Genomic DNA, 12,606 nt, shown 5'->3' with positions numbered 1-12,606 from the left:
GATCTGAGTGGTGGACTACATTACTTCCAGAATACTTAACCCATGCTGTAGGGCTGCATGTCTTTGGAAAAAAGAAAATAATGCTTGTAATGACTGCTTTCAGCCATTCGCACTACCAGTTCAGCAAGGTCACGATAGGTGATGTTAACAAGGTCCAATCAGAGGCTGCTATCCCTCTTCAGAAATTAAAGGTTAGCCGGCCATCTCCACAGGGACTACAACATGGCTGGGTTTATCATAGAGGCAAACAATTACTTTCCAATTATAATTACTTTCCCATATTCACATCATAGAATGTAGAGAGCTGCACACTGCATTTTGATATATGAGATGTGATTGGAAAGTTTTAAGAATGGATCCGCTACTGCTTACTGGTTTGGCGGGCAGGTACACGGAGGGTGGGGAGCGAGTCACTGCCTTGTCCTTGAACGCCCTCTGACAGAAAATTGCATTTCCTTTATTCAGTTCATTGTGGCAGCTGGTTGAGTGCGGGTCTGTTAGGGCTTGTTGCTGGATTCTGTCTACATGACAATGGCCGTAAAAATGGAGCAAGGAGTTTGTGTGAAATTTTGTTTTAAAAGCGGGAAATCAGCTTCTAAGACTTACGAACTATTAAAAACAGGTAACTGTATGAGCCAGTCAAATGTTTTTGTCTGGTTCAACAGATTTAAAAATTGCTGCGAATCATTTGAAGATGAACCACGGTCCGGCCGTCCTTCCACCTCAAAAACGAATGAAACTGTTGCAAAAGTTCATGACTTAGTGCGTGTGCTCTAATAGTAGACTTACAATTAAGGAGATGGCTGATGAACTTAATTTAAGTTTCTATGCAGTTCAGTCAATTTTAACTGAAGACCTGAACATGTGTTGCGTGTCATTCCAAAAGTGTTGTCAAATGACCAGAGACAACACCGACTTGAAGTGTGCCAAGAACTGATTAACTGGACTAAAAATGACTCTGATTTGTTAAATAGGGTAATCACAGGTGATCCTGAAACCAAAGTGCAGTCTTTGCAATGGAAGACTCCAGGTTCACTGCGACCGAAAAAAGCATGGAAAAGTCGGTCGAAGGTGAAAACAACGTTGGTGATTTTTTTTGATGCTATCAGTATTGTGCATCATGAATTTACCCCTGCAGCACAGACAATTAGCCAGGAATGCTACAAATGTGTCCTTCAGCATTTGTGCGATAAGGTGTAGAAGAAAAGACCTGCATTGTGGAAAGACAGGAGTTGGGTGCTGCATGACAATGCTCCAGCTCATCGTGCCTTCTCCATCGTTGAATTTTTGACCAAATTCAAAATTCCTGTGCTTCCACAACTGCCACATTCCCCAGATTTGGCCCCTGCAGACTTCTACCTGTTTCCTAAACCGAAATTTTCGCTGAAAGGGAAGCGATTTGACTCAATTGAAGACATCCAAGCAAATACGGAAAGCGTCCTTAACACACTCCAGGAAAAAAAATTTCAGGAATGTTTTCAAATGTAGAAACACCATTGGAGTTGGGAAGTTCAGTCAGAAGGAGACTATTTTGAAGGAGATGCATCACAGTGGCATGTAAGTACCACCACTGACAATTTCAAGCCCATTCTTAAAACTTTCCAATAACACCTCGTATACATTTTTTAGTCAGGCATGTTGTCAGCTAGGATCATTCAGATGTATATTGCTTACAGTGAATGAACAGCCAGCACAGCGTTCACATCACACGCAAATCTTTTACAATATTGGTGACTGAATGCTTTTGTACACTGTGGGAATGATAAAGATTAACTGCATTATTACAAAGATGGCAGGAATATAAGGACCTTACGTCACATCAACAAAGATATTATTAGATACTGAGGAACCAACTATGACTGGGAAAGGACAAGTAAGGAAATGAATTTTTCACTTGCCATTGCTGATTTAGTGAAAACTTGGAAAACCTAAATTTGGTAGCCAGATGTAGATTTGAACACTGCACTTGCAGAATAAAAGTGTCTTAACCAGTGAGCCACCTCATCTATGCTGGCTGTGAGACTACAGATAATTCACATTATGATGAAAGTATAAATCTTTGCATCCTCTCAATATGTACCCAGAGAAATTGCAAAATGGCTGAAAACCACTGCTGCTTTTCCTGCAAATTGCATTCAGATCATGATGCAGCTTGTTTACCATTTACATGATACACTGCAATACTTGAAATTAAATGTTCTGATAAATTCAAACAACTGCTGATCATGAAACAAGTTTTCAACTGCTAAGGATTTTCTTTCCAGCTAACATTGTGCTACTGAATGAAAGTTACAATTTGGAAACTGTTCCTTCAGTGTGGCTAAATCATTCCCTGCCCCTTTTCCTTTCTACTGGTAATGCACACTGTCCAGCCAAGTATACAGGAGAATTAATATACATATCAACATCACAGGCAATATTTAACACAAATACTAGTTAAATGTATGTTTTGAAATACAATCAGGCAAAGCAGGTGAACAAAGCATCAGATTTTGTGCAAACTCCTTGCCTGTTCACATCCTTCTCAACTTTTCTGTAGGTCAGTGTCCATTTTTCTTTCAAATTCCCTGGGTGTTAACAATTGTAATATCCTCTTGAATTAATAATGACATGGATGGCAATAGTAAAATACTTCATGAAAGTCTCTCCCATTACCAGAAATTTTTTCACTTCCAAAAGTAGTTTTTACACTCCTATAACAAGCTACCCAACATTTGGTGCCCAGTGGTCTACTTATCCAAGACAGCTTTTTATTCCTTCATTGTTGTGAATATGACAAAATTTCTTACATTATCTACCAGAGTACTACAAATTGTCATCCTAACATTGAATACATGAAAAACATTTCATCCTCTTTTGTAGAAACATAAAGGGACGTACGGACTTCAGAAAATAAATTACACATGTCATCCCACGTTAAGCCTACTGCACAAGAGTGGGGCATTTTCAGAATAGAGCACATGTTCCAAGTTTCTGCAGACACAGTTCTGGTGTGGAACAGATAACAGGCACATCACTGTACGCAACTGAAATGGTGTGACAATCTAAAGTCTCCAAAGTTGAAGTATTTGGTGCAGTAAGATTCTTTTGGGCAAAAAGTCTAAATTACACACAGATTCACTGTGAAATTCTGGTATATGTGGACCAAATGCAATGTTGCATCCAGCTGTAGTGAAGTGGTGCCCACCAATTTGACAAAGGCTGCACATGTGGGAAAGATGCTGATCACACAGTCCAAATCCTGCACCATGCAATTTAATTCCTTTTGCAAGAACACCTGGATAAAGAGATTTTCCAACAAAGAGGATATTTATGCAGCAGTTATTAAATGGCTTTGAGAAGAAGCAGCCAATTTCTATTGTTGATAAATTGAACAATTAGTAGAACATTGCGATGGTTGTTTATATGTTGAAAAATAGTGTCATGTATCTAAGTCACTTTGATATGTAGTGATGCATTCATTCAATAAAAGTTCATTGGGCTGTCATAATAATGTATAATTTACTTTATGAAGTCACCTCATATCACAAACTTCAATAAACAATTTTGACTGTAACTACAATTTCTGATGCTATTACAACATGTGGCACTAGATAAGTAATTGATATCATTTTTACAAACGAACAAACAAAAATGAACCTAATATGTAATAGGAACTTACTTTGCTTTTGCTCTAGTAATCTTTGGTTCGTATGGTATATCCAGAGAATCACACTTCCCCAAAAGAGCTTGGCGCACCATTCCAAGAACATGTTCATCTGTTATAATAGTCTGCAGACAAAAAAAAAAGAAGGAAAATTATGTAATATTAGTAGAACTGCTAACTAAATATGAACTCAAATATAAAGAGAGTGCAAAAATATTTAAATAAAAGAAAATTAAATTAAGATTGTAACTGAAACATCCACACCTAGTTGAAATTATTGTTTCACAAGATAAAGATCTATATCAATGCACAGTTTCTGGATAATGGTGTGTGTGCTTGGAGAGAGGGTGGCACAAGCACAAAAATACAACAAAGTAATAGAAATACTTATGATGATGGGCAGGTATACATTACTTGAACTGTATTAGCAAATTACTCTTTAAGACACCAGGTACAATCAATCATGATACTCCACTGCAGTCACAAAAAAATGTGTCAACAATGGCACAACTATGGGTCTCCACATGCAGAACAGATGATGAATGGCATGCCAAAAAACTTGTGTCCTCTCCAATATTGTACTCCACTGGCAGCAGTGAGGCAGATTCTTTGCACAGCAATGACACCTCTCTTACCAACTGCTTTGGACAAGACATGGGCACTCTAATAGCCAGCCATCTAACAAGACTATCAGTGCCATTTGTTCATTATCAAAATATACTAATGAGAGCTGGATAGGGAAATTCAATGAGCACTGCAGATTCAATGAGCTTCACAGCTTCCATGGCACTACTAGTTTTTCATCACAGTTAGTGATTGCCATATACTCCCAGCTGTGACACATTGTACTAACCCATTTAGGGGAGCACAAGTTCTTAATGTACTACAATAAAATTAAAAAGTTTGGCTATTCCTGTTTATCACAATATTTGATACATTTTTTAACTTCTTAGATCACTTAAAAGTAACAAACTAACTAATTGAGACCCCACAGAAACCTAGGGATCGTCAATGTTAATGGACAGAAAAGTACGCTATTTTTTCCCGTAGCACAATCTTCCACGGCAAGTTCAATGTAATACAGAATGAGATGCTGAACAAATTGTGTGTGGCTGTTAAGAGGGCAACTACCTTCAACAACTTCTATAGGGGAATATTTCTGTTCATACGTACGGGTTGATAGTGGCAGCAAAGTTAAAGTGTCCAGACACTCATGGACAAGAAATGAGGTGAAATCAAGGGGCAGAGGGGACAAGGTGTGTGTGTGTGTGTGTGTGTGGGGGGGGGGGGGGGGGGGGCAGCAGAGCAGCAGAAGTGATCCACAAAACCACCCTCAAATCCCATTGATGTTCTTATGTTGTGGAATGTTTTCCAAGCTCAAACAGCACAGACTCCAAAAATATCAATCAAATTGAAATTACAACTGTGTGGGGTAGTTATGATTACAATATCAATTAATCACAGGTGGAATCTGAAAATTATTAAAAAAGGCAGGGTATAACAGTTTATATGGAACGATAACAATGATTCAGTCATACGTAAAGCAGGTGGCAAACTGCAATTCACTGGTAGAATACTAGGGAAATGCAGTCAGTCTACAAAGAAGACTACATACAAAACACTCCTGTGACCAATCTTAGAATATTAATATACCAAATAAGACTAACAGACGATATTTAACAGATAAAAAGAAGGGCAGCATGAATGGTCTTAGTCTGTTTGACTCATCAGAGTGCGTCACAAAGATACTGAAAGAACTGAATTGGCAGACGCTTGAAGATAGGCACAAACTATTCGGTGAAAATCTAAAGTCTCTACAACTAACTTTAAATGATGACTCTAGGAATAGATTACAACTCAGCAATACAGCTCTTTTAGATATTGCAAATACAAGACTAGACCAATTACAACAAACACAGATGTATTTAAGCACTCATTCTGCCTACACTCCACAAGTGAGTGAAATGCGAAAAAGCCCTAATAACTGGTACAATGGAGAGCAACTTCTGCCAAGGATTTCTCACTGATTTGCAAAGTGTGGATATAGATGTAAATGTTTCAAGAATAACACAAGTTCTGTGTGTAGCATAGACAGAAACTAATCACCACATAGCCTGCTTTAACGTGTTGTGGCATGTGATCTATAGATTCTAGCTGACAATAAATTAGATGAGTTAGAAGCAGCCTTGGAGAAAGGTTCGAGAAAATTGAGCCTTCAATACTGCAAACCGAACTGTCAGTAACGTGTTCACAGTGTTGTGCACTAACTCAAACTGAAACCTTATAAAGTAATGCTAGTGCACTGATTGGACAATCCACATGTTACCATCAGAGGTTGTCAATTGAATGTACAATGTCCATCACTATAGTACGTTTCCCCGGTTTCATCAATAGATATGCCTCTTCTGCAGAAGCAGCTCCCTGTGTACTGGCAACCATTCACACAGCAGCCAAATATGGACTTTTAACAGCGTATAGCCAAATATAGAGGGTCTATACAAGGGAGATGAACTTGAGAGCAATATTATGGAAATGGAAGGAGATGAAGATGAGATGAGATGAGAGATATGATACTGCATGAAGAATTTGACCAAGCACTGAAAGACTTAAGTCTAAACAAGACACTGGGAGTAGACAACATTCCATTAGAACTACTGATAGCCTTGGGAGAGCCAGCCATGACAAAACTCTTCCACCTGGTGAGCAAGATGTACAGTCATTTCCACAAAAAAGTGTATGCCATAATTTTAAATGTAACATCCGCAGCGACATTTTTGGTAGTGGTATTCAATCTATAACCACCGCACTTTTGCATAGTGTATAAATGAACAGCGTGAGAGTTGAATGTTTTGTTTTGTCAGTTGCAGTTTAAAATGAGTGCAAAATATCTGAAGCATCAGGAGGCAGTGTTCCTTGTACATCATCCAAAGGGATCAAAGCTTAGCTTCCATATAGAGCTGCTGCTGAAATTCTTTGAAAATCAAAGACATTTGTTGTGAAGTGGGTCAAATGATATTTGGAGGTTGGCAACATGGATGATTTACCGGAGAGAGGACTAAGCTGCCAAACTATAGTCAATAATGGTGGTGATTGGATTAACTATTAGGTAATTGTACACTTAGCAATAACATGTATTTTCATGTAAACATATATTTATAATAGTGTCCTTTGTTTCATACAGATAATGGTATACACTTGTGGAACGGACTGTATGAGACAGGTGAAATACCCTCAGATTTCAGAAGAATATAATAATTCCAATTCCAAAGAAAGCAGGTGCTGAAAGGTGTGAAAATTACTGAATTATCAGTTCAATTAGTCATGACTGCAAATTACTAACACAAATTCTTTACAGAAGAATGGAAAATCTTGTACAACCCAACCTCGGCGAAGATCAGGTCAGATTCCGCAGAAATGAGGGAACATGCAACGCAATACTGACCCTACGACTTATCTTAGAAGATATGTTAACGAAAGGTAAACCTACGCTATAACATTTGCAGACTTAGCGAAAGCTTTTGACAGTGTTCAGCGGAATACTCTCTTTCAAATTCTAAAGGTGACACGAGTAAAATACAGGGAGCAAAAAGCTGTTTACAATTTGAACAGAAACCAGATGGCAGTTATAAGAATTGAAGGGCACGAAAGGGAGAAAGTGGTAGAAAAGGGAGTGAAGACAGGGTTGTAGCCAATCCCCAATGTTATTTAATCTGTATATTGAGCAAGCAATACAGGAAATAAAACAAAAATTTGGAGTAGAAATTAAAGTCCAGGTAGAAGTAATAAAAACTTTGAGGTCTGCCGATAATATCATAATTCTGTCAGAGACAGCAAAGGACTTGGAACAGCAGTTGAATGGAATGGACAGTGTCTTGATAGGAGGATATAAGATGAACGTCAACAAGAGCAAAATGAGGATGGTGAAATATAGTCAAATTAAATCAGGCGATGCTGAGGGAATCAGATTGCAAAATGAGGCTCATAAAGTAGTAGTAAGTTTCGCTATTTGGGCAGCACAATAACTGATGATGGTTGAAGTAGAGAGGATATAAAATGTAGACTGGCAACAACATGAAAAGCTTTTCTGAACAAGAGAAATTTGTTAGCACAGAGTATACATTTAAGTGTTAGGAAGACTTTTCTGAAAGTATATGTATGGAAGTGAAACATGGACAATAAACAGTTTAGACGAGAAGAGAACAGAAGCTTTTGAAAAGCGGTGTTGCAGAAGAATGCTGAAAATTAGATGGGTAGATCATGTAACTAATGAGGAGGTACTGAATAGAATTGGGGAGAAGAGAAATTTGTGACATAACCTGACTACAAGAAGGGATCAGTTAACAGGACACATTCTGAGACATCAAGTGATCAGAAATTTAGTACTGGAGGGAAGTGTGGGGGGTAAAAATTGTAGAGGGAGACCAAGAGATGAATACAGTAAGCAGTTTCAGAAAAGATGTAGGCTGCAGTAGTTACTCAGAGATGAAGAGGCTTCCACAGGATACAGTAGCTGGGGAGCTGCATCAAACCAGTCCTTGGACTGAAGACAACAAAACAACATAGCCAGATCTGGACTTTGGCCAACATGTTCATGATACATATGGGTCTGTAACTACTACAATATGAAGAATTATTGCCATCTCTTTTAATACCTATGACACTCTCTCTTGAATGCAACCTATTACAAGTAAGTAATTAAGAATACATGTAAAGGAGTCACTATCTGAAGAGCTGTGCACCACTTAATCTCTACATTAATGTTGTTGGGATATGGAGCTTCCCTGTCTTGGTATTGGAGATGGCTGCATCCACTTCCTCTGCAATAGGAAACACATCTTTGCTATGATTTTCAAAAAGTATTCATTTTCAAATGTGACTGACTGGAATTATGTGGTCAGTGACTACATCTGGAAGAAGCATCTGGAAAATGTACTTCACTAACTCCTTCAAATCTCTAGCCATTTTCCCAACAGCTTGTCAAAGTTTTAAATAACTAATACTGATTTGACTTTTTCAGAGTGCAAACTGTATGGCTGTACCCAGATGTTGAACAGTAATTAACAACACATGTAACTTTCCCAAAGCACTTTTTCTGTGATGAATGATACTTCCCTTGTACTCCCTCTTTAACCAACAGTAATTCACTAAATTTAGCTGACTTTCTCATCTTTCCATTGACTGATGGTAAACTACAAGCAGTGCGTACTTTTCTCCTTAAACTGAACAATTCTTCATTTCCTTCTTGTAGTTTCAGTGTTCTGTATGAAGTGCCCATTGATAGAACACTGACTCATTTACCTGAGCAAAATTTATTAACTGTCTTTCAACTTAGTTTTCATAAAGGATTCTCCACACAGAAAGCAATAGAAAGCCACACAAATGATGTTCTAGAGAGATACACAAGACACATTATACTGCTTGTATATTCCATGACCTTGGCAAAGCATTTTGCTGAGTGGAACACAAATTTCTGACTGTTATGGTATAAATGGCATTCCCTTTGAACAGATGGAATCTTACCTTCAATAACAGCAAGCAGAGGGTCTTACAGGCTGCCATAGGCATGACACTATCCTCAGAATAGGGGGAAGTAACGTGGGGGTCCCATAAGAAGTTGTACTGGGCCCACTGCTCTTAACTTACCTAGATGACTTTCAAGCTAGCTACTTTTTGCAGACGACAAGCACACTATTCAAGCACCCAAACTCAACCTTACCTAACTCAGATGATATCATACGTGGACAGGCCCACAAATTGTTCACAGTCAACAGTTTACAACTTAATCTTACATGGACTTGTGTTGTGAGATTTCAAACTAGTAATAATGTCTATTAGTACAAGTTGATATTAAAGGCCATGCAGTATGTGAAAGACAGTGCATTAAATTCAGAGGGATGATAAGTTAAAATGTTAACACATGGGAGTATATAAACTAATCACATTTGAGTAGATAAACTAATCCTGAAACTCAGTTCAGCATGTTTTGCCTTTGAAGCATCTCTCACTGTATTGATGTAAAGACAGTTGGTAGCTTATTTTGCATACTTTCACTCTCTGGCATGTTACAGAATTATCTTCCAGGGTTGTGCACTTACAGAAAAGAAATGCTTATTCAGCAGAAATGGACAGTAAGAATAGTGTTAAAAGTACTTAACCACATATCTTTTTACGGCTCTTTGAATTGTTACACTCACTTCCCAGAGGATTTAGCTCGTAATGGTTACTGTTGCTGACAGTAAAAATAAGTTCAGCTGAACTCGGATCTCACAATACAAGACACTAACATTATTTTAATGGTGACTTTTCCTTTTTGTATAGGCTTAAGACAGCACTTATGTACCCTAGTATAGATGTATTCAACGAACTATCCTCTTACTGTAGAGCAAGAAATTGGGAATCTCAACCAGTTCAAAAGACAGTTAAAACATACCTCACTCACCATTCTTTCTACAAATTATTTTAATATCCAGACTCACAGATTGCAAAATTCTGTTACCTATATGGCAACAAATGTTCATTGTATAGGTGCATGAAAAGTTTAGTTGTTTGTTTATTTTTTATGCATATTTCACATATTCATAAGTGCATATACGGTGTGTTTCACAATTCATGTTACACACTTCTAGAGGTTGTAAAGGAGACATCAAGTTTTACACAGGAACCCATGTCCAGAAACAATGTTTCCATATTACAAGGAAAACAAGAGCTACTCTACTGCGCACTTAATGTTTCTTACGCAATTCACCTGTTATGGTTAGCTACCCAGATTCATGAATGGTATGATGATGTGGTTACATGATGTCCTCTACTTCCACATGCCTTGTGATTTATTAGTTGACATTATGTTGACTAGTGCTGCATTAGCAGGATGCATGAGTTCACGTTTGCAGAGTATGCCGATACGTTGTTAACTTACACTGAAGCTCACTGTAATGGAGGAGAAGCTCAACGTCTGTACCGTGAGTACTTTGCAAATCATGTGACTCCATCTCATGCCATGTTTGCTAGAGCAGAACAATGCCTGCAGGAAAGTGGGAAATTCACAAGTGATAAGAGGAAACTGTGATGCTCCAAGAAAGCAGTAACTGTCATATTGGAAGAGGAAGTGCTTCATAAAGTTGAAGAGAAACCACTGATGAGTACTTGAGTGACTGCACATGGCTTGAATGTGTGTCTCATTTGTCTGGCACATTCTGCATGAACATCAACTCCACCCGTATCACCCTCAGCAGGTACACACCATGCTCCCAGTGGATTTTGTGCCATGTGACAATTTCTATACTGTTTTTACGCTGTTGTGTGGATTTTCCTCAGTTTCAAAGGCAAATTTTGCTCACCAACGAAACACACTTCAACAGGGGAGGTATTCTGAGTGCATGAAACAGCCACATTTGAGAAACAGCCACATTTTAGTTCAAGAAAAGTCCAAAGCCACATGTACACAAATATTTCAACACACCTTCAGTATCAATTTCTTGACACATACCCCCCTATGGTCATGTGACTGCGCTGTATATCCTTCCTCACCACCTAACAGGTGCCAGGTGCTTGAGATTCCTGCTACATGTGCTGGTGGAATTTTTGGAAGATATGTCATTGGACATTTGGTACAAATTGTGGTTCCAGCATGATGGCGCACCATTACATTTTGCAATTCGCATCTGAAACCACCTGAACATAGGGACACGTGGATTGGTCAAAATGGGCCATATGCTTTACCATATTACCACTACAAAATATTTTCCTCTTTTTTTTTTCTTTTTAGATGCAGGTAAATTTTAAAATGTGGCCCTGTAAATGCAAGTTTCACCTGTCAGCAATTTGTCCTAAATGAACGGAGCCTTTCTTTGTTACCTTTCATTCGCCATAGTATTGACAATATTCACTGAATAGTAAATTTTGAATAGGAGCTCTTTACCATATAGACTGTACCTGATGATGCGGCTTTAGCCCTCAAAACCAGTTGTGTTCCAATAAACAACAATTTTTCCAGCTGTTAGTGGAGTTCTTCCTAAAAACACACATTTCAACAGCTGCAAATACCCATAATATAAAACAGTTTGTTACAATAATGGTTTGCTTCAAAGTGAGGAGGACTGTCATTACGAAGATCATTACTGAACAGATGTATTGTAAGGTGAGACCAATCAGAATCCCCACTTGTTTAAAAACACTACAGCAGGTGGTTCTTTGCTGCTACGCATAAAATTCTGGTGACTTTTTCAGTACATTAAATATTTTTTTATGCTAGTGAGTTGCTCCAGAAGGGAATTCTATAACAAATGAATGAAAATAATAAAAAATAGACAGGCTCTGAGATAGATAAAAATATCTATCTGTATTCAAAATTATCCAGATGTTACTGAGCACAGCCATCTCATGATTTCAAGGATGTGGTTTTCCCAGTTAATCCTGCTATTTAATTGGTTGTTGTTGTTGTGGTCTTCAGTCCTGAGACTGGTTTGATGCAGCTCTCCATGCTACTCTATCCTGTGCAAGCTGCTTCATCTCCCAGTACCTACTGTAGCCTACATCCTTCTGAATCTGCTTAGTGTATTCATCTCTTGGTCCCCCTCTATGATTTTTACCTTCCACGCTGCCACCCAATACTAAATTGGTGATCCCTCGATGTCTCAGAACATGTCCTACCAAACGATCCCTCCTTCTAGTCAAGTTGTGCCACAAGCTCCTCTTCTCCCCAATTCTATTCAATACCTCCTCATTAGTTATGTGATCTACCCACCTAATCTTCAGCATTCTTCTGTGGCACCACATTTCAAAAGCTTCTATTCTCTTTTTGTCTAAACGATTTATTGTTCACGTTTCACTTCCATACATGGCTACACTCCATACAAATACTTTCAGAAACGACTTCCTGACATTTAAATCTATACTAGATGTTAACAAATTTCTCTTCAGAAACGCTTTCCTTGCCATTGCCAGTCTACATTTCATATCCT

The 12,606-nt window shown here is 38.3% G+C and overlaps 1 protein-coding gene across 1 annotated transcript in view; it reads right to left on the bottom strand.

The window, feature by feature from the left end:
• LOC126187979 (GON-4-like protein) overlaps positions 1-12,606 on the bottom strand; it is a 191,016-nt gene that overhangs the window by 129,008 nt on the left and 49,402 nt on the right. The window contains exon 3 of the mRNA XM_049929378.1: positions 3,662-3,771. Coding sequence (XP_049785335.1) covers positions 3,662-3,771 — 110 coding nt within the window. The remainder of the gene's footprint in view (positions 1-3,661; positions 3,772-12,606) is intronic.

Source organism: Schistocerca cancellata, chromosome 5 (assembly GCF_023864275.1).
Source record: "Schistocerca cancellata isolate TAMUIC-IGC-003103 chromosome 5, iqSchCanc2.1, whole genome shotgun sequence".
In the NCBI taxonomy this organism is placed as follows: domain Eukaryota; kingdom Metazoa; phylum Arthropoda; class Insecta; order Orthoptera; family Acrididae; genus Schistocerca; species Schistocerca cancellata.
Note: the sequence above shows the minus strand (reverse complement) of the source record. Positions and strands in the feature narration are given on the sequence as shown.